This window comes from Gymnoscopelus microlampas (genome assembly GCF_963454915.1).
Source record: "Gymnoscopelus microlampas genome assembly, chromosome: 10".
Lineage (NCBI taxonomy): Eukaryota > Metazoa > Chordata > Actinopteri > Myctophiformes > Myctophidae > Gymnoscopelus > Gymnoscopelus microlampas.
The window spans coordinates 15335826-15363180 of record NC_139947.1 but is presented as its reverse complement, the minus strand read 5'-3'; the positions used below and the strand labels follow the sequence as shown (position 1 = coordinate 15363180).

The 27355-nt window shown below is 41.0% G+C and overlaps 2 protein-coding genes and 1 long non-coding RNA gene across 5 annotated transcripts; 1 reads left to right on the top strand and 2 right to left on the bottom strand.

Moving 5' to 3' along the window:
- Positions 1 to 1443: 1443 nt before the first annotated feature.
- On the bottom strand, positions 1444 to 2873 carry LOC311053585. Of its 3 annotated transcripts, XR_014601651.1 has the most exons (5): positions 2784 to 2873; positions 2485 to 2663; positions 2204 to 2390; positions 1792 to 1858; positions 1444 to 1631 (listed from the first exon to the last, which is right to left on the bottom strand). It is a non-coding gene; the product is annotated as an uncharacterized lncRNA (long non-coding RNA). The 3 variants fall into 3 exon arrangements; XR_014601649.1 differs by having other exon boundaries at positions 1792 to 1867; positions 2204 to 2663; XR_014601650.1 differs by having other exon boundaries at positions 2204 to 2663.
- Positions 2874 to 5601: 2728 nt separating this feature from the next.
- LOC311054091 (acidic mammalian chitinase-like) lies at positions 5602 to 15008 on the top strand (the record flags this gene model as incomplete). The annotated part of the gene is made up of 12 exons (XM_084069971.1): positions 5602 to 5606; positions 7174 to 7232; positions 8241 to 8270; positions 8537 to 8738; positions 9465 to 9521; positions 9959 to 10124; positions 11041 to 11165; positions 11705 to 11828; positions 12358 to 12543; positions 13243 to 13359; positions 14184 to 14325; positions 14698 to 15008. The coding sequence occupies 12 exons, from the start codon at positions 5602 to 5604 to the stop codon at positions 15006 to 15008; spliced, it is 1524 nt and encodes a 507-aa protein (XP_083926097.1).
- Positions 15009 to 15918: 910 nt separating this feature from the next.
- Positions 15919 to 23663, bottom strand: mfsd4ab (major facilitator superfamily domain containing 4Ab; the record flags this gene model as incomplete). The annotated part of the gene is made up of 10 exons (XM_084069834.1): positions 15919 to 16044; positions 16791 to 16911; positions 17286 to 17356; positions 17529 to 17676; positions 18307 to 18480; positions 18646 to 18761; positions 20149 to 20308; positions 20964 to 21215; positions 22582 to 22780; positions 23434 to 23663. 10 exons carry the CDS (start codon positions 23661 to 23663, stop codon positions 15941 to 15943), a joined length of 1575 nt encoding a protein of 524 aa, XP_083925960.1. The 3' UTR covers positions 15919 to 15940.
- Between the last annotated feature and the right edge of the window lie 3692 nt (positions 23664 to 27355).

The window sequence follows — 27355 nt, the reverse complement described above, 5'->3', positions numbered from 1 at the left end:
TAATATGAGGGCACTCTGGAGTAACCATAGTCAGCACCATAGCCCTTAACATAGGCACCATAGTCCTTAACATGCACCATAGTCAGCACCATAGTCAGCACATAGTCAGTCCTCAACACAGTCAGCACCATAGTCCTTAACATAGTCAGCACCATAGTACTTAACATAGTCAGCAGCATAGTTCTTAACACAGCACCAAAGTCCTCAACATAATAATGAGCAACATGTCCTTAACATAGTCAGCACCATAGTCCTTAACATACTAAGCACCGTAGTCAGCACTATAGTCAGCACTATATTCCTTAACCATATGTCAGCAGTGCAGCACCATAGTCCTTAACATAGTCAGCACAATAGTCATGAACCATAGTCAGCACCATAGTCCTTAACATAGGAGACTTAGCACCATAGTCAGCACCATAGACCAAGTTAACATAGTCAGCACCATAGTCAGCACCATAGTCCTTAACATAGTCCGCACCATAGTCATTAATCATATTCTATGAATGAGGAATCGCTAATCAAGGATCCAGCAACAATATCGTAAAGCTTCAGTCAGTTCTTTGCTGAATTTGGAACAACCATAATCCCCATAGTCAGTGAAAGCCCCCTCCAATATACTCTATAACATCTCCCCCTACTGGTGGACTTCATCATAGCCTTGAAGATAGTACTAGGCTTAAAACATGATAGGATATGACCGTCGATTTAGAGCTACTTAAAGGGATCTGATGCTGTTGTCAAAGTGTGGACAGTGACACACATATCTAATGTATCTTTTATCAAAGGATTTGTGCTATAGGAATTCAACGTTATTTAATCCCCAATGTCCATACACCAATTTGATGATCCTGCAATCTGTACTCACTATCCATTTTACCCACCATCTCAAAGGTGATTGAAATTATACAAAATATAATATAAGGATAATGTGGATTCATTCGTTTTTCTTTCTACCTTTAATTGTTTTCATTTTTTGTATTCAGTTCAGAGAAAACAACTTAATAAATACAGAAATAACCAGTTATAGGTTACACACACATTTATAAAATGTCTTCATTCATGTTGCAAAGGAATTATACAATTGGCTATGCTGTTTTCCTATATAGATTACTTTTAAATTATTACAATAATTCACATGCAATAGAGGATGAAGGAATATGTTTGAATATTGATATAACAAAAAATAATAAATTAAATCAAATAATAGTAGGGTGATGTAATATAATATCTTTTTTTTTTTTACAAAAGACAGACAGTGATTTCACCCATTTATTGTAAGATTGCAAGATGGTCCAACAACAATACACTGTGTGTGTGTGTGTGTGTGTGTGTGTGTGTGTGTGTGTGTGTGTGTGTGTGTGTGTGTGTGTGTGTGTGTGTGTGTGTGTGTGTGTGTGTGTGTGTGTGCGCGCGCGCGCGCAAAGCATCCATGGTCTGGAATCATGAAAATAGAATATGTTATGTAACTTATATTTTAACAGTTACTTTGTACTTGTCTTGTTTTGCTGTCATTTGTCTTCACATTATTCTTCAACCACACAACAATGTCAAAGTAATATGTTGATGCAAAACAAAGCAACATTAAGATAAATAGGACCCAGCGCAGAGTGGCCCACCAACCGGGTATCCTAAAAGGAAAAACAAGAAACATGATTAATCTTACATTGGTTATTTTATATGCCTAATGCCTATTTATGAATCCACTTTACTTTTATTTGGAAGAGAGTTATTGGAGTTTTATCAATGCAGCTAGCGGCCCTGTTGTCCTTTTAGACTTCATTTACTCACCGCATGTCATATCTTTCGATGAAAATGACTGTTGAATTGGTTGTTGCGATCAAGGTAGGTGTTGTCACTATGTGAACTTTAAAAAACAAAACAAAGCCAACATATTTTGGAATGTGTTCATTCATTTGAACTGTATTAAAACATTTAGTTATGCATGCATGGGAGATTGCTAACATTGTGTTTACTTTTCACAATCACACAACCTCTTGTCAACCACTTTAGCCCTATTTTAAAAATAGCTAAAAATAGAATATGTACAGGCTCACATCACAACATGTTGTGAGCTTCTGGAGCTGCTATTTACTATATTGAAAATGTGTGAGAGTTTGTGAAAATGTGTGAAACCTTTTTTCTTCTTTTTTTTTTTACATGTTCAAGGGTGGGCGGCTTGAATGCGTTTCAACTAGATTACCTGTGTCTTGGATCCGCAGGTAAACAGCAGTGAAGATGTCCCTGCCAAGTCTGGAGATCCCACACCAGTATGGGCCCTCGTCACTATGTCGGAGTGAAGTCATCCCTATGGAGAAGACCCCTGCATCCTTATCTTCGGTGATGAAGCTTCTGTCTGTTTGTCTCGGCTTTGTGGTTCTCACCACCACCTAGAAAGATAGATAGATAGATCACTTTACTTATTGCAAGTGGCTCTGGATAAAGTGCCTGCTAAAATGCAAATTATATAAATAGATAGATAACCTCACAAGATTTGAAGATGTGTCCCTTGCACCAGTACTTTGTGCGGTCCCTGTAGTAAGCGTCATAGTGTCAGGAGATGTTCACAGAACCCCCTGCTCCTGCTGTCACCCTCGCTGGAGCAGAGAGCTGAGCTGAACCCACTTCGAACCTCATTAGCACGAGCAGATTGAGGAACGGAGCTACAAAATGCACAAAAACAACATTTCACCATCATCAAAGGATACAAATTCAAACATTCCCCTAAATATATTCTGCCATTAGGGAGCTATTTCAAATCCTTAACAAAATGCCCTCATTACCTTTGAGAAAGCTCATGTGAAGCCCACATATCTTCATGATGCGGATGTGAAGCAGCCCACAGAAAACTATTTACACTGTAAGGGACCCCACTCCTTCTTCCCCTTTCCTTGTCTTGAGCAACGCTGTATAGGTGTTGCTCAAGTGTGTGTGTGTGTATGTGTGTGTGTGTGTGTGTGTGTGTGTGTGTGTGTGTGTGTGTGTGTGTGTGTGTGTGTGTGTGTGTGTGTGTGTGTGTGTGTGTGTGTGTGTGTGTGTGTGTGTGTGTGTGTTTGTGCATGTGGACATGAGTCATGAAAATACACTCTTGTTTCAGTTGATGCCCTCATGTATCATGTGATCTTAGAAGTATTAGAATGATCATAAGTACATAAAACAAGTTCACAAACATAGGCTATCATTCATTCATTCATCCATCCATCAAATATTCCTGCATTTCTAGAACATATCCTAACTCTAACTCCAACCGTAAAGGGATAGTTCACCCTAAAAATGACTTATTTTCTATCAATTACACACCCCATGAAGTCTTGAATTCATGGAGATTTTTTTGTTTCTGTCGCATTCCTAAGCCAATAATCTTATGACCGGCGGAAAGATGCTAATGTCTCCAGTTGACACTTTGAGTCTTCTACCGGAGCCGCCGCCGGTCATCAAATTATTGGCTCAGGAATGCGTCAAAAACTAAATAATCTCCATGAATTCAAGTCTCCATGGGGAATATGTAATTGATGGTAAAAAAGTCATTTTGGCGGGGAACTATCCCTTTAACCCTTACCCTAATCCTAACCTAAAGCTTGAAACTGCACTGTCAGGCACATAGTTTCAGGCTTAAAATACAGTTCTATAGCTGCAGGTATTATAGCGCTGATGAATGCGTAACTGGATCACCCTGGTTCAGGATCCCGGACAGTGCTTGTACAGTAAGTAACATACAGAAATGATACACTTTTTTGTATAATTCTCTCTGGCCTTAGTGCAAAGAGCCCATAAAAATAGCCAGAGGGAGTCAGCTACACAGGTGATGTCAATTTCATGAGAGGAATGGCCCGCCCTTGCCACTGATTGGGAGAATTTCCCCTGCTGGTTGTCTCTCCTGGGAACAGAGTTTGGGATTTTGAACAGCAGGTGGCACTAAAGACCTGCATGTGGCCACAGAATAGGCCTACTGGGCCACCAGCAATTCAGCACATGAAATGTTTCGTTTTTCATTCCCAGCCTATAGTATGCTGAAATGTTTCTGTCCATTGTTTAGTGGAAATTCAAGCATTTACTTCTTGACCTACTGGCAGTGATTTGACGCTGATCACTGCAGTGGTTTGTGAGATTAGCTGCACACACACACACACACGCACACGCACACGCACACACACACACACACACACACACACACACACACACACACACACATACACACACACACACACACACACACACACACACACACACACCATAAGAATGACAGATAAGATCCAATGGATCAGACCCTTCCTCACCAAAGAGTCTGCCCAGCTCCTTATCAGGCCTCAGTCATCTCGATGTGATTGACCATTGCAACTCTCTCCATACTGGCCTCCCGGCATGCTCACTGAAGCCCCTCCAAATGATCCAGAATGCTGCAGCACGCCTGGTCTCCAACCTCCCAAAATGTTCACATCTCCCCCCTTTTGTGTTTCTTTCACTGGCTTCTGGGTGCTGCCCGCACCCAGTGCAACACACTGGTGATGACCTGTTCTCTCTGGACTCTGCTTATGTGACTCTTTACCTTGTTGTTTATTGACTACTACAGTTCATGTTCACTCTGCTTCTTCCGATCTCGCACTTGTAAGTCGCTCTGGATAAGTGCCTAAATTGTAAATTGTACAAGGCAATCAAAGGCATGGCACCCTCTAACGTTCAGGACATGATCCAACCCCACAACCATTCCCGCTCACTGCAGATCAGCTGCAGGAAGGTTGTTCAACCCTTCCCTAAAACACCCTGGCCAACGCTCCACACACTCCCTAACTATGGAATAAACTCCCCCTTACAGTCAGAACCGCAGACTTACTAATATGTTGGTTACTTATATTATTTAGATAGCATGATGTTTAGACAGATGCTAGGTTTGATGTTTACCTCCTAGTTACTTTGAGGCACTAGATTGCTCTCTTTGCACTCTACTTGTGAAGAGTGACTATTTACTTGTTTATTGACTAGAGTTCATGCTTACTCTGCTTCTTCCAATCTCTTGTAAGTTGCTCTGGATAAGGGAGCCTAACTAAATTGTCACACTACAGAAGGTCACACTACACACGTGACATATTGTAATATAATCACATATGAATGGTGTAAGAATTGACCTACGCTTCAAACAGTTGTTACTACTTATTACTGTATGTTCAGAAAGAAAGATGAATGACACACTGGATGACATTTGACAGTTACATAAGAGTCTTCCATGGAAGTAAAAAGGGAAGGGTGTTGGTTTAATTTACATTAGTGATGGAAACCACCTCCACTGTTTCCACAACAAAACCCAAACATTGAAACCAAACTGTTGCAGTGTCAGCATAATTATGAAGAAGAACAACACACTGACAAACTGCAGAGGGCTGAAAGTTCAACCTCTTTCAACCTGGCGTCCCTATTTTGTGCATGTCATTCGCCTACAAGTGCGAACATTTTCAAAAAAAGATGTTCAAAATTGTTCAAACTTTCTAAACTCGCGAACATTATGAAAATAGCATATCTACAAACTCACAATGCGTTGCCATGAAGTGTATGCAAAAACCCAGAACAGATGTAGTATTCAGATCTGTAATGTATCGGGTCATTACGATGTGGTACAAGTTATGATAATTGAAGCACCACCCATAAGTTATAAGAAACTACGGGCCCGCCCTTTTGCGCCTAGCTACATTTTCCACCATTTTGCGTTTTCTTCAAAACACACTTTTTGCTATCACTCTTTCATCCAAAACTCACAGAAATATGTATATCAAGATTTATCAGGCTGTAGAAATAAATGAATTAATAAACCTTAGGACCACTATTCTGGGATGAACATTCTGTGCAAATAGCCGATATCCACACAAGCTTGTGCCTTGTAGACATTTAGCGCAGAGGCGGGGTATAGACCCCTGGGGGACTGATCTGGTCAGCAAAGGGCTTAATTGGCTAGAGTAAAGTAAAAACCCTGTAACCTCTTCTTCTTTTCCAGCCTCTGTGACATTTCCTCAATGTTTTGTAATTACAGAGAGACACCGTGAGAACAAGCAGGCAGGGTTGTTGTCACAGAAACGACCTCTTTCATTACGTTTGCTTTCAAGAACCAAGCTGTTTTCTGCTGACTCCAGCATATCTTTTATTAAATATCACACACACACACACACACGTTTCATTGAGATAAAGTGTGCTACATTATAATGGGCTGTAAAGCGATTAGATTAGGTGCAGATTACGTTATATTACAACGCAAACTCCGCTTTATGACATATCACAGCCTGCTTTTGATCGTGTTAAGTGCCAAGCATATTTATCTTTATTTATCAAGATTCAACAAGCTACTAAATACTTTTGGAAAAGTAGCCTATACATCTTTTCTGCTTACTTATGTGAGATGTAAGATAAAAATGTCTTAAACCTCCCAGCAGGTATAACAGAAGTACTTTATGACAACATACATTAGGCTACAGAAGCTGACATTTGGTTAATATTTTTTCTCTTGATTCCCAGACAACAAACAAACAAACATTAATATTCATATACTAACAATAGGAATAGCTCTATTTTACCTCTTGCTTATTGCATATGAGATAACAGATAACAGTTAACACTTAACCACTTAAACCCTAATTAGTTGACCGGAGAACCCCAGGGCTCTATACCAGATTTCCCTTGACACCAAATCTACCATCTGAAAATAACTGATCTAAAATCTGGTATTTTTCCGAAATGTTCGCCCCCAGAATAGGGACGCTAGGATTTGTGTCGTTATTGGTGAATCAAATAATGAATTAGACTAAACAGCATACAGCAGTTGGTGAATTATAGAACAATATTAGAGATGGTAGCATTTGTATGATCCTATTTTCTAAGATCTCCGTATTCTCTAATTATTATTATTAGTTATTCTATCATACCCATGGCCTTTTTAGCCACAGCTTTGTGTTTTCTGTGGTTCTGTAATTGCATTAGTTGGACATTTCATTATCAGTCCTTCACACAAGGAGAAATGTTAAACTGGCAACGTGTGCATGGAGACTAAAGTATGATACAGTAGGTAATCATACATGGGTTCTTATGTTGGCACATTTGATAATCCTTTGTGAAACAATCTTTAGCAAATAAACCTTTTTTGGCAAAAGTCCTATGTTAGGAAGATTTGAGCAAACTGTGTGTGTATAAAAGGGAGCGTACCTGTAGACTCACTCACACTGCGATCATGGGGAAACTTCTCATTGTGACTGGTAAGTTAACTGAAATGCATTTTGTACTTTTCTTTTTACTTTTATTGAAATGATAATGTACTGTAGATAAAGGAGTAGTTCACCCCCCAAAAATACTTTTTTTTTTTTTATCAATTACATCAAATTATTGTCTCAGGAATGCAACAAAAACTAAAAAATCTCCATGAATGTAAGGCTTCGTGGGGTGTGTACAGTAACTGATTGAAAATAAGTCATTTTTTGGGTGAACTACTCCTTTAAAGGTGATGTAAGTGATATAGGCTATTTTTGTTAAAATGAGTGTTAAAGCTACATAACTGTAAACAAAAATATTGCGTAAAATTATATTTTGAGAATTTGTATGTAATTTAAAATAACCTACACACAAATGTGGTGGTTGTACTGTAGTTGGTCTACCTGCTCTTCTATTGAAATATTTAGACCCAGTGGTATGGTAGGACCACCACTGGTCTTACCATAGGAGTGGTGCTGCCTGAAAGTCAAAAAACAATATCTCCCCTGAGCAAGCAGCAGGCATGCTCCGGCAGATCACTGGTAAAAGTTTCAGCATTTGCAGTTTCGGCTGTTACAGAGTGCAGCTTTAAATAGCCCTATAGCTATTCTGATCATTGCAATAGAAAGTATTTATTCAGTAACAGGGGCCTCCCTGTCATACTCCAGCTCTTCAATAAATGGGAAAATACATTTAGAAGTCGGGATACTCATTTTATCCAATCAGGAGAGAGAACTCATACACATGTTACAAAATAAACAAGTGTATTTGGAAATGATATGTATAGAAATAAATACATACTTCTGAATATATTTTTTAACAAAATGATTGTAGTTTTAACCTCAAAATATCACTTATAGCACCTTTAATGTAGACACATTGTGCATCTATCTCTCGTTGCAGTGGTGATTTCTGAGCTACATTTATACTTTGTCATTCAACGAAAGATAAATTAGACTTACTTAACTTTTTTTTTGTTTTTGGTTTAAGCTAACTATTATGTGTCTTTTTTTCAGCTCTGGCCCTGGTGCTGCATGCGCAGCTCGGTGAGTTTCTCTACAGTTCCAAGAAAAATGCACAATTGACTATTTATTTTATTGGACAGAGGACACCTTCTTTGTCTTCATTCTCTTTTTTTATATAATAACATAATGGACAGTGATGGACAGTAACATATTTGAGTACTGTAAGTACACTTTTGGGCAGCCAAATCAATGCACATCTGACATGAAATAGTTTGCAGGGATGTTAAAAGCTAAAATGTATTCCTTTATAAAATGTCAAATGTTGCTTGTGCATCGACACTCGACAGCTTCATCCTACATCCTGTCATGTTACTTCACCAACTGGGCCCAGTACAGACCACCCCCCACCGTCTACTTCCCCACCGACATCGACCCGTGTCTGTGTACCCATCTGCTGTACGCCTTCGCCACCATCAAGAACGGCAAACTGGCCACCTATGAGTGGAATGATGTGACCCTGTACGGACAGTTCAACGCTCTGAAGAACAAGTGAGTCACCAAGAAGCACACACACACGCACACGCACACGCACACGCACACGCACACGCACACACAAACAGAGTAATGTGCTCTAAGCTGTTTGTCAACACGTGCCTCTGCTTTCCTAGAGTTTGTAAAAACATGTTATTCTGTACCCAGAACAACTCAGATCTTCCACTTAAGTAAAAGTAGAAATACAGTACCACATGGAGAAATACTCTATTACAAGTAAAAGGCCTGTATTTCGAATTAAGTACAAAAGTATTACGTTCAAAATCTGTCTAAAGCACCAAAAGTGCAAATACTCATTATGCAGAATGGCCAAGTTCAGAAAAAAAAAAAAATTACTTTATTGTATTATAATTATTGATGCATTAATGTGTATTGTTGCAGCTTGTAAAGGAGGGGCATATTTTAACTATTTTATATAGCCTACTGCTGGACAGCTTGTGACCAACCCCCTCCCATAATATAGTCATATTTTAATCTATAAAATACACCCTAATTTGTACCCTAACAAAGTAACTAAAAAAGGCAACATTTGTCTTCAAAATGTTGTGGAGTAGAAGTAGCCAATAGCAGAACATGTAAGTACTCAAAAGTGTCCTCAAGTACAATACATAAAACGTAAATGTGCTTACAGTTACTTTACACCATAGAACTAGCTAATACAGTATGTCATATTTCAAGCAGTTCATAATCACCGTGGCATGAAATGTCTTTATTGTTTGGCAGGAATGGCGACCTGAAGACCATGCTGTCTGTTGGAGGATGGAACTTTGGCTCTGCTGGGTGAGTGATTGATGCGCACCCATCCACACATCTGACAACTGTAGGTGACTAATGTTTTCAATTTGAAGAAAAAAGTTGTTTTTGATATAATCTTTCACTGGTATAGTTTTCAATATACAACCACTCCACAAAAATGTGTTTTTAAAGACTTCTCTGAAGTATTTTTGTGAGTCGCTAGTGTCTTTTTCCGTCACTCGTGCCCAAATGACCACAAGCATCGGAAATGCGCGAGAAATGACATTGTTGTTGCGTTCCAAAATAACCTCTGTGCTAGGACAGTGCAGTATTCATTTTGGAGCGGTACTTCAGTGGTTTTGTTTCAAACCGAACTGAATTCAGTTCTAACAAACAATGGAGCTACCAGAAATGTCCTCAATAAGACTACTAATATGAATGTCACACAGTATGAGTTTAATCAATCTCTGCTCCACTGACAGGTTCTCTCAAATGGTGTCCAACTCTGGTAACCGTCAGACCTTCATCAACTCAGTCATCTCCTTCCTGAGGAAGTATGAATTTGATGGACTCGACATCGACTGGGAATACCCAGGAAACAGAGGAAGCCCATCTCAGGATCAGCAGCTGTACTCCGTTTTCCTTGAGGTTTGTTGGTGGCCACATCGAGCATATATTTACTTCTCTATTCGTGACATGGTACAGTATCAGAGCTACGCAATGAGTTATCACTTGCTTAGAGTGACCGTTTTGGAAATACATCATATGGAAACACTTTTCTTTTGAGTAAACGGTACTCAATGCAGATTTTCACACATTCTCAGCTCAAAATCTTTGGAAAGATAATGTATGCTTGATGTGACATATTTAGTTAATACTTTACCCAACAAATGAATAATGGCTTGTGTAGCCTACATCCATTTTCTACCAGTTGGGTCACAGCAGAGGCTAACTCTGGCGTTAGATGCCTCCTGACATATTAAATGATCGAACCTAGCCTGGGACCAGACGAATCTGCGATTGCAAAAAAAAAATGGCACTCTGCGATTTGGGTCTGGCACCGCTCCATAGAGAATCCATTTCCTGCTCCAGAAGACGTGGGTGACCAATCAGGGCCCAGTATTCGAATATGGGAGACTGTAATTGGTAGTTGGGTTGTAGGTCTAACCAATTGCGTCGAGGGCCATTGTTTTGATCCCGCCCCTTTGGAAAAATAACTTCCTCATGGAAGCACCAGACTCATATCCACGCAGTGATATAGTCTGGCTACGCCAGGCTAGATCGAACCACCACATAACTGTCTCCCTTCCACGTAAAGGAGCAGTGAGCAAGGAGATGCCAGCCACCCTGCTGAGAAAACATATTTACTTCACACCAAGTTTCCTATTTCTGCTTGAGGTCTGAGCCAGGTCTTTGTTCTTTTTGAAAAAGTACCGCTAAGCTCCAGTGAATAAATATTTTACAAGTGAAAACAGTGCGACTTGCATTAAAAGTCTTGTCTTTCTGTTTCAGTAGTTCAATCGATAGTATATTCTCTTCTACCTGTTGTGTTGACATTAAACAGGAGCTGAGAGCTGCCTTCGAGGCCGAGGGTAAGAAGACCAACAGAAATCGTCTCCTGGCATCCGCCGCTTTGGCTGCCGGCAAGGGCACCATCGACTCTGCTTATGAGATTGCCAAGATTGGCCAGTAAGCATGCGAAGAAATATTACATAATAATGTCCTTGCACACTGTTCGCCTCTTTAACATTCTCAATAACGATGTGACTAGGGATACCGATTATTCAACCTATTTTATTAATCGAATGATAATCGCAATTTTGCATCACACCATTGCAAAAGAAAATCTATAACAATTGTTTATTATTATTCTGGTTGTCGTAGCCCACCCATTGGTTTCCTTTGTAGGCATATAGGGTGTCCTGCGGCGTTTACAAACCTGAGTTGCTCCGTCCGCAAAATTGCAAAAATAGCCTTAATAACGTGTCGCATCATGACGCATTGTGACCATTTTCACTATTTCTGAAAATGTTTGCCACTGTATCCAAAAAATAAAAAAAGGGAAAAAATACATTTACATTTCTTGCCCCCAAAATCGATTATTTTACTATTTTTGTAATCAATTAAATTGATTAGAGTTACAAAACGTAACTATGATTCTGATCTTCATTGATATTCTGTTGATGTGATGAATGTAAGCTGCTCACACCCTCTCCTCCACATCCCAGGTCTCTGGATATGATGAACATCATGACTTACGACTACCACGGATCATGGGACCCCTTCACAGGCGAGTGCAGCCCCCTGTTCAAGGGCCCCAACGACGACGGTGGCTTCATCTATTTCAATATCGTGAGTAGAAAAACATCTCCCAGTTCAGTGTGGATTACCAACCAAAACCTGGTGGCTGGTGCAGAGGATACAGCATGCATCCACACTGTAATACAAAAGTATTATAATAGATATACCACTGTGTAGACATATCTGGATATTGACTTAAAAGTGCAAAAGCATTAGGATCAAAACAAAAAATACACATTATGTAGCGACGTTATTTCAGAATGACAAGTATTACTTACTTCATGTAGTATAATTAATGATAATGTAATTGTTGTTTATATTTTATATTGTTAATTCTGCAAAGTAATTAAGGTACCACATAAATGTAGTGGTACATTTGCCTCCAAAATGTAGTGGAGTAGTAGTATAAAATGGAAATAGTCCAGTAATACTAGCACATCAAAACATCCTAGCACAGTACTTGAGTAAATTAATTTGGTGACTTTCCACCACTGAAGTGTGCAAATGTTGAAAACTGAAAACATGATGGTGTCTTGTTCAATACCTGTTAAACTGCAACCACCGCTGTGCTCTGTTCCAGGACTACACCATGAACTACTACAAGAACCAGGGCGCCCCAGCGGAGAAGCTGATCGTTGGTTTCCCAACCTATGGTGCCTCATTCACCCTCAAGAACGCTGCCAACCATGGCGTGAAAGCCCCTATCGCTGGTGCTGGAACTGCTGGGAAGTACACCCAGGAACCTGGAGAGCTGGCTTACTTTGAGGTACGTGTTGTACGGTGACCCCGATATCAGTTTGGCTGGGATTGCCCCGGGTTTCAAGTTGTAGTGTTCAGAGTTCCAACAAATACTCTAAAACGCTACAGAATTGTTCCAGTTTTCACCATAGTCAAAATAATAACACTTGTTTTGAGTGCGTACATTTATCGTTTATCATGTTCTGTAACTAAGTAAAGAAAGGTGAAGTCACTAGGTGTGCTAAGTGCTAAAATAATTGGTGTAAAGCTACATACTAGAGGATTTAGCATAGATCCCTGGCGGACCGCGGTCAACTATAGCAGTGGTTTTCAACCTTTTTCGTGTCAAGGACCCCCAAATTGACACATATTAGCCCACGGACCCCCATTTGAAAAAATATGCCTGGGACTCAACCATTTTGATTTCTTGGGGGTCCCAATCTACACTGTATCATCATCATTAGTGTTCATTTAACTCTGAGAATGTATAAATGGAACCAAATGGACCCGTTAGGGTCCATTTGGTTACAGCATTTTACAGCATTTTGGTTACAGCATTTGTTACAGCCATATAAAGGTCAATTTGGTTACTAACTATTAATTTGACTGGGGACCCCCTGGAACCCCCTCAAGGACCACTGGTGGTCCCCGGACCACTGGTTGAGAACCACTGAACTATAGGGTTTAGCTGTTGCTAATAAAGTTTTCGTTTTTGTCAAAATGACAGATCTGCGGATTCTTGGAAGGAGCAACTCAGGTTTGGAACTCACCTCAGGACACCCCATATGCCTACAAAGGAAACCAATGGTTGGGCTATGACAACGAGAAGAGCTTCCAGATCAAGGTAAGGAAGCAATTCAATGGCATGTACTGTACGTGTGTTGTACATGCCATAATACTATGGTATGTTTGTGTTTGTTGAATTAGCACTATTTTGTTATATGCAATGCAGCGGTGGCCTAGTGGTTAGAGGGGCGGCCTTGATACCGGAAGGTTCCTTGTTCGATTCCCCAATTCATCACATCAATCATGAATCACCGCTGAATAGCCCTTGAGCAAGGCTTCCATGCAGGGTCTGGCTGTAAATAAGTTCCGCACTTAGTCCAACACCCTGGGTAAACAACAAACTTTGCTTTGCTTTTGCTTTGCTGCTAGCATAATGTATCACTGAACTCAACACCTTAAGAAATAGTGAAACTATGTCATTTAACCACAACAATAGCAACATTGGTGTAGTGCTGCTATTGTATACAGATATTTGCTTTTCTCTGCTATTATTTAGACTTTTATAGATCCCTGAGGGACACCAGTAAACAAATGATATATGTTTAAAGTATTTAACTGACACTCATTGTTGTCTTGACGAGAGCAAATGCATGTGAATATTAACTCTCCATGTCTCATATTCTCAATCCTTTTCATTTCAAGGACCCTCAGTTTCGTATACCGTAGCCCACAAACCCCTATAACTCTCAAAGTTACAGACCTGTAAGGGTCCATTTGGTTCCTAACTATCAATAATTTACCTGGAGACCCCCTGGAACCCTCCCAAGGACCCCTGGGGGTCCCAGCCCAGACCCCACATTTAGAACTGCTGCTGTGCGGGACATCTCTTGCATTCATCACAATATTGCAGTATTATTCATGACCCGTCCTGGCTGTCTGTAGGTTGACTGGATGATGAAGAACAACTTCGGTGGAGCCATGGTGTGGACCCTTGACATGGATGACTACACAGGCACATACTGTAACCAGGGCAAATACCCTCTGATCAATGTTCTGAAGAAGAGCCTCGGTCTGGAATCAGCATGTAAGAATTTAAATCTAATAAAGGCGCTGATCTTCAGGTACCGATGTGAAAGCTATGTGCACACATAATGAGGAGATTTATCACCTGAACAGTAAGAGTCACTATTCTGGGGGAAATCATTGGGCGAAAATAGCCTAAAGCCGCTGGGTGAACAGATTTGGTGTCAAGGGAAACATTCAGTGGACCTAGTATAGAGCCCTGGAGAACCCCGGTCAACTAAGAATATAGGGTTTAAGGGGTCAAGGCTTAATTTGTCCCACAATATTATCACTCTATAGAAAAGATACGCATATTATAATACAATACATACAAAAGTGTTGATGTGACAAAGTATAAATAAAGTCAACTAATCAACTATATCATCTTTTCCAGCTTGCAAGGCCCCAGCCACACCCCTCCCCCCAGTCCCAGGCGCTTCCACCACCAGTGGTAGCGGTGGCGCTACAACACCAAAGCCCATTCCAACCAAACAACAGCCCCAGCCCAGTGGAGGCGGTGGATCCAGCGGAGGTGGCTCCAGCGGAGGCAGTTCCACCTTCTGCCAAGGAAAGGCCGGTGGCCTGTACCCAGACCCAACAAACAAGAACGCATTCTACGAGTGCAGCCAGGGCAGGACCTACATCCAGCACTGTTCCAGCGGCCTGGTCTTTGACACCTCCTGCAAATGCTGCAACTGGGCCTAAAGCCATGGTTACAGATTGACTAGTTAACTGCTCAAGAGGCAGGAAGCGTTCTCTGTTTTGCATTTGTTAACTCGTAACTACTTCTTCCATTATGACTGCAAAGTCCTTCCAGCCAGATGGAATGGATAACTATGGAGAATGTGACTCTGTTCTCTTGAGTGGTTGATTTAGAAAGCGATCCAATAAACATTGCAGTTGCTGAAAATGTTTTGCATTCCCTCTCTTTGCTGATACCTATATCAAGTGCAATGACACAACCATAGGTGCAACATCTACCTAAAAAAAACAAAACAATTTTCACTGTTTAAATACAAAAGCTCTCGCCGTTTTAATGCACATTATCATCGTGTACAGAATCTCAGTATAGCCTCCGTACGGTAACAAAGTCACAACAGCAACAACACAGTTAAACCAGATTTATAAATGCATAACTCCATTAAATAGGAGCCCAAATGCCATAGTGGGGTTCACATGGGACAATAATGACAATCACAATAATGCTTTGTTCATTTAAAATGATAATTTTATACAAAACAATACATATGCAATTATTGGACATTTTTGATTTACATCTAAGAAATAATAAGAGTTTGAAATGACTATCCCTATAGCAAAATATTGATGACCTCCTTAAAGCTACAATACCGGACTTATTTTAATGAATAAAACATTATTTTAACCAATCTGTATGGTAGAGTATGTTATAAGTATGTTATAAAGTTATTTTAAGCAGACAACGCACCAGATTGGACACAGTACATTACAGCACTATCATTATTGTAATTTGGTCATCATTGCGTTTATCTCTGTCTGTTAGGGGGAGTAAGAGAGTAAAAAAGTACATAAAACGTTGTAGCTTTAACAAATTATTTGATATCAAGCACAATAAAAAGAGGTGGTGCATTCTTCAAGGGCTTACAGGGAAACACTCCTCAGCTGCTCTGGTTGTGGTTTTCTTCTATCTGCTCGACGGTTTGGGCAGAATTATTAAATACTACTGTTGGCTCCTCCACCATGGCTGACTTTTTGGATGTTCCTTTTGGAAGGAAGGCAGAGTGGGGGGGGAGAGACGGAGGGGGGGATATGATGAATGATGAACTTCAAACCAAGGCCAGTTTTATCATGAACATAATTACTGATTCTATAGAAACGGTGAGAGAAAGCTAAAGAGTAACTAAACCCTACACCCAAATGTGTGTAAAGCCTGACATCTAGTTGCGCAAAGTGGAGTACTGCACCATCTGTCATCTGCCACAGAGCGATGTCTCTACATAGCATTCTGAGAGTCAGTGGGCAAAGCTCAATGACATATGATGTTAACAAATATTTATGTTGTATGCAGTGTTTTTTTCATGATATCGTAATTCTGGGGTTAAATATAACAAAAATATGCGTCTTTACAATCAAATCATTGTGAAAGACATTGTTTGGAGAACAAGGGTGTATCATTGTTTGCTTATGAGAGGGTACGATTTTTGTTTTGTTTTCTTCAGTGGTAAATCATTGTATTTGTCATGTTTTGGCGGTGGGTGGGCCTTTAGCACTCTATAGGGTGACATCACCTGGCTCCAAAACCAGCCAATAGCAGAGAGCCACTGCAGTACCCAGCTTTTCACCACAGATTTGGTTTTAGTTCATTATCAATGGTGGGCCTGGACTGCTGGTATAGCGCTCCAGGCACATAGGCTACAATGTAGCCTGACAGCTTTCCTATCTATAATAAAAGGTATAAAAAGCCCCAAATAAATATTTAAAAACAATAATTATCATTATTACCTGTACCTGTGAGGTAGTTTTTGTGCATCCGATGGAACAGCAACAGAACGAAGAAGAGGATGAAACCACAGCAGCCGATGATCATCCCACAGAGCAAGAAGCTGTAGCTGCCTTCAGTCTGAATTATCTGCGAATGGGACAGCGAAATTAAACATAAATAAAAATTAAGCATGAATTAAACATAGGAACTTTGTTCTAAATCTCTGCAAGGAATTGCTTCTTTGTTTTGTAAAATTTTAAATAAACCACTTAAACCCTATAATACTATAAGCCCCCAAGGCTCTATAGTAGGGTCTCTCCTTTTTTCCTTCTATACCAAATCTCTTCATCGTAAATAGCAGATCTGCAATCTCACAATGCATCACGACTTGTAGATCGGTTATTGTCATCAAATCTTCACCCCAGAATATGGATACTATTCATGTGGTTCATGTGGTTAAACTACTATAAATCTGTGTGTGCTTTGGAATTTTGCAGCAAAATGACACCCATCAGTCTTACCGAGCCAACCACAACCTGCATCACCATCTCCCCCATCCCTGCGCTTGTTACCAGGACAGACGTCGCACATCCTGCATGGAGAAACAGTGCACAACTTGTATTTCCTGTTTGTACTTATACAGCTATATCTTCAAGCTAACAACGTGTCACATTCCGTTGGCAAACGGAATGTGTTGGCAAAACGGATTATAAATGAGGCGTTATTGTGTTATTGATAATACCAATGTTTAGCTACTATTATACCTTGGTAGTCGAGGATATCTTCAGTATAGGCCACCATGCAGGGGAAAATGCTGCTGAGGAACAGGCCACACAAGCAGGTGCCAATAAACAGAAAGCTGCTGCTTGTGTAAAAGATAAGCAGCAACAACACGGTGACAATGACGCCGGCCTGGAGGACACAGAGGACAAGGCACCGTCAGTAACAGAGAAACCTAAGGGTATCGGTCAACAATTCACTTTGAAGTGGACCAGTGTATCATAGTGTCATGTATCATAGTGTCATAGTAACGTCTGTCTCTCCCTTCCCTACAACACCCTGGCCAAGTCCTATAGCTTTCTTTGGTGAGGAATGACCTCCCTCACCAGTCAGGAATGCAGACTCACTCCCCGCAGTCTGAAAACTAAACTCTTCAGACTACACCTGACCCCCTAGCACTCCTTATATCACTCCTCATTCCTTGTATCACTTCTTGTTGTCCATTTTTCCCATTGAGGGTAGTTATACTAGGTAGTTGTTCACTTATGTTGTTATTTAGATAGACATTTACTGTTTGCTTGACCTCAAATGTTAAGAATGTCATTCAGATAGCATGTCGTTTCGACAGATGCTAGGTTTGATGTTTACCTGGTATTCTAGTTTCTTTGTAGCACTACATTGTTTTCTTTGCATTCTATTTACATGAAAATGTACCCTGTCATTTGTTGACAAGGGTTCATGACACTTAATATGATCTTACACTTTGTAAGTTTGCCTAAACTGTGAATTCTGAAATGAGTAAACATTCGTAATGTTATTTACCAGGTTGAACATGAGCAGCCTGACAGGCTGGATGCGGACAGAGAGTGCGATGGACAACAGGCGGCCCGCGGTGATGGCCGCCCAGAAAATACTGGCCAGGTAGCCTGCCGTCTTGTGGGACAGCGACATAGGAGCTGCCACGGCGTAGGTGTACACAAAGCCAGCATACGCACCCTGACAATACAAAGCAAAAAAACACAGATGTTTATGTTTTCTGGGTACAGATATAAAAGCGAACACTGCACTGTACTCATTGTAATCGACGCATGAATTAACATTAATAGAAAATGAAGAAGAAAGATAGCACATTATATTCAAATATTCACACGCCTCACTTACCACAATACCATCGGTCATGAAGAGCACCATCCCACCCAAGATATGAATCATAAAAAATGACACCGGCAGCCCACGCAGGTTATCGTTCTGACAACAGCCAAAGATATCTCCATGACCTGAAACACAACACACATTTTACCATGCTCAATGTCATATTTTATTCATATGTTTTAGAAAAGATTTCATAAAATGATTTGAAAACCAAGCAACCGATAAAGGTGCAATCAGTGATACAAATACAGTAAAAACAAGCGGGTTTATCCTCACCAGAATAATAAAAAAGATATATAGCTCTTGATCGGGGTGGATTACCGCACAGGCCTACCAGGCTGAGGCACAGGGGCCCAAGGGCTCAGGGGGCCCCTAGCCAGAGCCTTTGTGTAACAATTGTCACTGTTGTTAACTTAGCATTTTGTGTCAAAAGGTTTAGTCCTGTGGGCCAAATCCGTCCCATGGGGAGCTTTCTTGTGGCCCCATTCCAGATTCCAATGTAAAAATGTATTATTTGATTACTTTTACAAGCCTGTGCCAGGGGCCCATTGTCTCATAATTCACCTATACTGTATGCACTTGATACAAGTTTCTGTTATCTAGATGACTGAGTTAGCTCTTGATAAAACAACTATTATTTAAAAAAAAAAAAACATTGGCGTAAAATACCTATAATTTTATTCATGATAGGGTAAGAAAGTTCCAAAAACATATTTTACATCTACATCATCATGAGGCACAACACCCCAGGCTGAAAATGTAGTTGTTTTCCACTTCAGGTGGAAAAACTACACCAGGGTAAAAACATGGCAGGCTGCATCACGTCGACCTTATAGCACACACAGTGATGTAAGCAACACAGCTGCAGCCAATCAAATTAATACTGGGTGCATTAGATTTTAGGTGTGTCAATACTGTCTATCATGCTTGCACATTGACATTGCTCTGGACACGCCTATGCAAATCTAACACACTCATTATTCATTTGTGTGGTGCAGCTGTGTTGCTTACTATGTTTTTAATCTATTGACCCCCTGAGGGGTCTGTATCTCGGGCGTGCTTCCGCTTCCGCAGGACAAGTGGGAAACTTCTGTGTGCGTCACAGAAGGGGGCGTTCGGTAGGCCAATCAGAGGCAGGTGGGGGCGGGACAACTAGATTCTGACAAGTCCTGGAAAAGACGCGCTGTGAATGGCCAGTATTCAACGCGCTGTGATTGGCCAGTAGTCACTTTGAGTGGCAGCGTGCCCCCGCTAATATGGCGGCCGCGATACAGGTCGCTCCAACGAACTGCAGCGGGCAATAAGGTATCTAGGTTTCTATATCTATGATACAGACGCCCCAGAGTCGGAGGAGGCGCCTACCTTTATATGTCTATGGTTGTGCCCCTGTTCAAAACAATCCTGGCCTGGGCCTCTTAATGACCTACACAGAGATACAGCGTCTCCTACTCGTACCTCTAAGAAGTGTCTTCCACACAAGGCCTCCTGAGGAGGGTCCATTCAGTCACTTACCTCCGGTTTCTTCTTTTGTCTCCAAGTCGAGCCCGTCTGCCCCCTGCTGGTGCTCCATGCCCAGTTCATCTTTATCCAGCAGAGTGGGGTTGGTGCTGGGACAGCAGGGGATCAGCTGTTCTCTGTACATCAGAAACAGCACTGCCATGGGCACCGGCAGCTGTAGGTGGGGTTTACAAACGGACATGAAGTCTGAGGAAATGTCTCAGCATGATGTCATAAAAGTCAAGGATTAACTGACTAGAAATAGGTGGTCACGGGGTCAAAGGTCAAGGTCACTGTGTGACCTCACAAAACATGTTCATTAAAGAACAGTTTGGTCCAGCACCTGTTCTTTACATTTTAGGAGGTGTATAGGACCACTTCACCCATTTTTAACGTATCGTCATATAATTGGTCTGCACTAATGACCATTATAATATGGTACCATTTTTGTTTGTCCACAGCCCTCATCTGAGACACAGAGTGAATAGACAAAAACCCCCAAATGAATTTGAACAGGGGACCCCCCACCCTGACAAGCACTGTAGGAGTTGAGGTATTACATTTTGTTTGACTCTGTTCCACAGATAAATATTGTGAAAATAGCCGAACTACAAGCTCACAACGCCTCGTGTTGTGAGCTTGTGCGTGAGCTTGCCTCTTTCTTATATTATTTGTCAATTTGGCTAGTGTTTGACAAGATGGCCACTGTCATCTGGAGACCCCCCCAAAAAAATTCCCCCAAAGGTTGAGAACCACTGCTTGTAAGCAATGCATCTGGTCTGTGATTGTAGTGTCAAATAAACATAAATCAAACCATTCCAGTGTCTTACATTGATAAGTGCCATAATCCAGAAAGCATAGTGCACAATGGACTCCTCCTCTGGCTCTGCGTGGGCGGGCAGGAGGTTCTGGTTCTGGCTGATGTTGTGGAGGACCATGGGACTGTTACGCAACGTGTTCCTGAAGTGATGCATGATCTCAGTCTCGTTCCCAGTGTGGTTCCCGCAGCCCGTCTCTGACAGGAATGGATCTGCGATCAGCGGACTCACCAGGGCTCCGAACCCGATGAAGAAATGCAACGCCTGCAGAGTGGGGGGGAGCGGAACATTGATGAATAACGACTTTTTTCTCAAGCAAGAAATTCTGGCTGAATCGACAATAATAAAAACTTTTTACCTTTTCATAGCACGGCTCTGCAGAGGTCTAGCCGTCTAAAGGTCGGTCTGTGTGTTTGTGTGTCTGTGTGTCTGTAGTTAATCTTGCATAATGTCTTGCACACTGCCAGTAGGCCAAAGAAGCACCTACACTATTTTCCCCCACATAATGTTTAATACTTTTTGAAATAATTTAACTTTAATTTTAATAATGGAAGTCAACGGGGCTCTGATTGGACTGCAGCCTTGCCCAAATTTTGAGTCATACATCATAGATATGTCATAGATAGATAACGTCTCTAACGTCTCATCCAAGATCCACAATGGAGTCACATAGTGTCTTTGAGAAGCCCGAGGAGATATTAACAAACATAGTCATAAAGAAGATCAGATGAATCAAATTCTCTTCATGTTTTTGAGAGGATGCTGTTTATACTTTGGCCCACGTACTCCTAGATGCTACTTGAATGTTAATGCTATCCCAACCACACACTGTTTTGCAGCCACAAAGCCGCTGGCAGTAAGCTAATTGCTTCTTCCCACAGACAATCAGATATAAACGAAAAGATATAAACAATCTGGCCAGAGAAAAGAAAAATAAGTTTGGGAAATGCTAATACTCGAGATTACAAATGGAACTTTACAGGTCCAATTTGGTTCCATTTATGCACTCTCAGATTTAGACAAACAAATGAGGATTTTACTATGTAGATTGGAGTACCAGTTCTAAAAATCATAATTGGATCCGTGGCCGTATATAAAACTGGTCATCCTTGATATTAAAAAGTTTAAAAAGTCACTGTAATAGTTACATCAATAGTAGCCTCGCGTAGCCAGACTATATCACTGCGTGGATATGAGTCTGGTGCTTCTATGCATGTTTTTTGTCCAAGGGGGCGGGATCAAAACAATGGCTCTGGATGCAATTGGTTAAACCTACAACCAACTACCAATTACAGTCTCCCATATTTGAATACTGGGCCCTGATTGGTCACCCCAGACTTCGGGAGCAGGAAATGGATTCACAACGGAGCGGTGCCAGACCCAAATCGCAGAGGGCATTTTTTTTTTTTGCACTGGCAGATTCGTCCGGTACCAGGCTACATCAATAGCACTTTAGCCATGTAACCCTACATACTTAATTGCCCGTGGTCCCCAGGGCTCTACTATACTAGGCCTGCTAGTACTTTCCTCTACACCAAATCTCCCAAAATAGTCATAGAATGCTATTTTCGCTGGATGCTGGCCCCCAGAATAGGGACGCTAGGGTTTGCCAGCCAGTGGTTATAGTTACCTGCAAGAACATGGCGGAATCCTTCTGATAAATGGTGACCAGCTGGATGTTGGCGATGGTATCGATGATGCCCATAGCCAGGCCCGACACCGCCATGGCGATGGCCAGAATCAGAACCGTGTTGCACCATGGTATTATGGCAAATATTACAGAGATGATGAGAGCAGAGATAAACAAGGCAGACAGAGCGCTGAACAACCTTTAGGGGAAAGACAGAATAAAGTGAGCCGCATTAATGGAAGTTAAGAGGACTTATTGTTTCCCCATTTAATAATAATTGTACAGTGTTCATTAAATGCAGTTCTCATTTTTGTATACAGTGCAGAAAAAAGAAAAGAAAAAACATATACAATTCTGTGGAGTAAACAGCCACAGTAAGAGAAATAACATAGACACGCACGCACGCACGCACGCACGCACGCGCACACGCACACGCACACGCACACGCACACGCACACACACACAATATTGTGCTTATGAGACATTGTGCTTATGAGCTTTGGGCAATATTACTTGTCAACCGGTAGGTGTGCTACGTGCTACGGCCTAAATGTCTCATGGGAGACATGCACCTCCAACCAATGCAGATGTACTAGTTACACTGCATCAACATACTCTACCATACACATTGTTTAACCACTTATATACTTAGTTGACCGGGGTCTCCCAGGGCCAGGGCTCCATACTACTGTAGGTTTTCTCCTTTGTCCGTCTACACCGGATCTCTTCACCCCAGAATATAGGGATGCTAGGGTTCATGTGGTTAAAATAACATTTAATCCTTTAAAATGAGTTCTGGCTTGCAGCTTCACCTCTGAAACAGTGCAAATACACCACGAGCAGGTTACTCACGTTTTCTTGAAAACACCACCGATGGAGCTGCCAATGAGCAAGCAGAACTGCTGAGAGAAGAACACCCAGGTGATCTGACTGAGCGTGGAGTTGGTCTGGCACTGCAGGTCCAATATCGTAGGTCCAAGAAACGCGATGCACAGTCCAAAGCTGAAGAACACACTCCAATAGGTCAAAGTGTGATGGGCATTCCGTTTGAACAAAGTTAGTATCCTCTCTTCCACAAACATCCTGACTGATACTGACCTGACTGTCAGTGATGAACTAGTTTAGATCTCGGTACGAGACAGATACCAACTATAGTAAGATGCTTGCCATCTTGATTTCTTTTAAAGCTGCTCCTGGGCCTGTACCCTCCTCTTTGAATTGCATAACTGAAAGGATGTCCTCTGTAGTTAATGGGTAAAGTGGAGTTTCTTCTTACAATAATATGTCTATTTAAATTGTGTCAATCATTTGCAATGAAAAAAGAAGTCTGGTGTTGAAATCCTATCCAAAAGAACGGCTTTATGTGTCATCGTACTTGTACATGGACTACTAGGATGCACTGTATATTGCACAACTTGACAGATGCCTGTTAACGGTAGAGAGACTGTATTCACTCATACGTAGAACGTTTATATTCATTCACGTATTCACTGTTGATGGACTGTACACATAGTATGTATCCATTCTTATATTTATTGTCGATAGTCTACAGTACAGTCTTTCACACTCATTGTTGATACGGTGTTCATATATTCACCGGCCATAGATGTACAGTATTGTGATGGATATTCATATACTCACTGTACATTTATATTCATTGTTAGACTATAATTATATTCACTCATTCAGAGATTCAGTGCACAGATATAGGGCCAGCAGCTCAGTATTGTGTTTATTATAATTACGGGGACAGAGCTCTGCTCTGTACACGTATTGTTATTGGCAGTATTCTGTCACTTCTTCTTCTTCTTCTGCCACTTTTCGCAGTTCTGGCTGAACCGCGCTGTCGCTTTTTACGAAACTCGGCCATATGGTAGATGGTCATGAAAAACGATCAAAAAATAATTCTCACAATCTTTCGTCCAAAGGTGGCGCTATAGCACTCAATTGAAAATGCCAACTTTGACCAGGTACAACTCATGTCCTGTTTGACCTACAGCCATGAAACTTGAATACACATATGCGTCTCCTCATGCTGAACAACTTTCACCCTCTGACTTTTGACCTCTGACCTTTAGATCTCCCACCATTTTGAATTATATGAAAAACAGTCATTGGCTCCTAACTTCTGCATTTTTTCACTTATGGAAAATCCGTTGGAATTTTCTGTAGGCAGTGGTCCAAGGTTCAAGTGCTAAACGTTTCGTGCAGATTGCTCAAAAATCCCAGGAGGAGATAGATTTTAACTATTACAGTTTAAAGAAAATTATTCATCTGTGCCTAAAACATACATGCAGACTCACATTTCTTTGAAACTTTGCAGAAATGTACAGGGTCATTCCAAATATCACTGAAACCAATCTTACTCCAATTGGCCAAAAGGGGGCGCTATAGCAATTTTTTGAAAAGGCAGACTTTAAACAGGCATAAGTCATGCCTCGTTTGGCCGAAAGTCGTGAAACTTGCTTACACATGTGCCTTGACTCATGAGGAACACACGTATCGATTTGACCATTAAGCTCCGCCCTTAGATTTTCCGCAATTTTGAGCAGTTTGAAAAATACTTATTTTTGCCAGTTCTGGCTTAACCGTGCATACGCTTTTTACGAAACTCGGCCATATGGTAGATGCTCATGAAAAACTACCAAGAAATAATTCTCACACTCATTCGTCAAAGGGTGGCGCTATAGCACTCAATTGAAAGTGCCAACTTTGAACAGGTACAACTCATGCCCTGTTTGACCTACAACCATGAAACTTCGATACACACATGCGTCTCTTCATGCCCGACAACTTTCGTGGTCTGACTTTTGACCTCTGACCTTTAGATCTCCCACCATTTTGAATTATATGAAAAACAGTCATTGGCTCCTAACTTCTGCATTTTTTCACTTATGGAAAATCCGTTGGAAATTTTTGTAGGCAGAGGTCCAAAGTTCAAGTGGTAAACGTTTCGTGCAGATTGCTCAAAAATCCCAGGAGGAGATAGATTTTAACTATTACAGTTTTATGAAAATTATTCATCTGTGCCTAAAACATACATGCAGACTCACATTTCTTTGAAACTTTGCAGAAATGTACAGGGTCATTCCAAATATCACTGAAACCAATCTTACTCCAATTGGCCAAAAGGGGGCGCTATATCAATTTTTTGAAAATGCAGACTTTAAACAGGCATAAGTCATGCCTCGTTTGGCCGAAAGTCGTGAAACTTGCTTACACATGTGCCTTGACTCATGAGGAACACACGTATCGATTTGACCATTAAGCTCCGCCCTTAGATTGTCCGCAATTTTGAGCAGTTTGAAAAACACTTAAACCCAGGATTTTTCAGCTATTTGTGTGAAACTGTATCATCTGTGTGATCTCCTTTTTCACAGTTACTTGTCTGTTGGGCCAATGGCGTCTCCCTTAAATGAATGCCTCACAATCTCAAGGTCGCCAGTTCAAGCCTCACTTGATGTAGACTTAATTTAAGTTGAATTGCAAACAACATGACTGTATCAATGAATACATGTGCAAATGGTAAAGATAACCTGAAATGCTTATTTGAGAGTACGTTTTTTACGTATGACATACTTCATTCTGAAAATAGCTGATCTACAATCTCACAACTTTTCATGGTTTGTGAGCTTGTAGATCGGCTACTTTCATTAGTTTTGGTTCTGAGGAGATGTACAATTTCTTCATTGGTAAATGGCTTGTGAACGAGTGATCTTAGTGTTAGTGAAACAGGGGCTTGGTTCATGAAAGAAGGCAAGAGTTTATGATCTTCAACAGACAATATCAGCCTGGACAAAGCTATAGCACTATAGGTAGTGTTGCAGCCTATTAGTCTGAAGGTTGAGAGTTCGAATCCTGTTAATGGCAGTAGGTTGAGATGTCCAATCAAACCATTATGTTTCCATCTCTCTCTCATCAATCTATTGTTTCCATGTCACTCTCTCTCTCTTCAATCTATTCCGTTTCCATGTCTCTCTCTCTCTCTATTCACTGGCCCCGTATTATCGCTGCTTGCAGCTATATTACTTTATTTGTGTTTCTTTTGGACAGGACGTGTTTTATATGCATGGATAACGCATTATGAATGAATTAAGCTAGAATTTTGATTCAAATACCCCCATGTACTGTACAAATCCAGAAAACTCATACGTAGCAAGTAGCCGTTTTATTTTCATATTAGTTGATGCCTAAGTTCTCCTCTATGGATCAGAGACATGGAGAGTGACAAATATTACCAATAACAAACTCTAGACCTTTGTTAACAGATGCCTAAGACACATCCTGAACATCAGGTGGCCCGATAAAATATCAAACGCCAGCCTGTTGGAGAGAACCAACCAAAACGCCATCAGGCAGGATGTGAAGAAGAGAAAGTGGGGGTGGATTGGACACACCCTCCGAAAGCCAACTGATAACATCACTAGGCAGGCACTGGACTTGAACCCACAGGGCAAAAGAAAAGTGGGGAGGCCAAAACAGACCTGGAGAAGATCAGTCGAGAGTGAGGCAAAGACAACCGGACTATCGTGGGCCCGGCTGAAGAAAACTGCCCAAAACAGAGTCCGATGGCGGGGTGTGATTGCGGCCCTATGCCCCATCTAGGAGCTTACAGGAATAAGTCATGTGATGCCTAAGTGCTAAGCATTTGCCTACATGTGGTGAAAAGTGATTTCATAAATCCCTTTTTCATGCATTACCATTAGCAGTGATGGTATGTGCATGATTTTAACTTTTGTCTCTTTAGTATCTGATCAACCACAAGGCATTTATT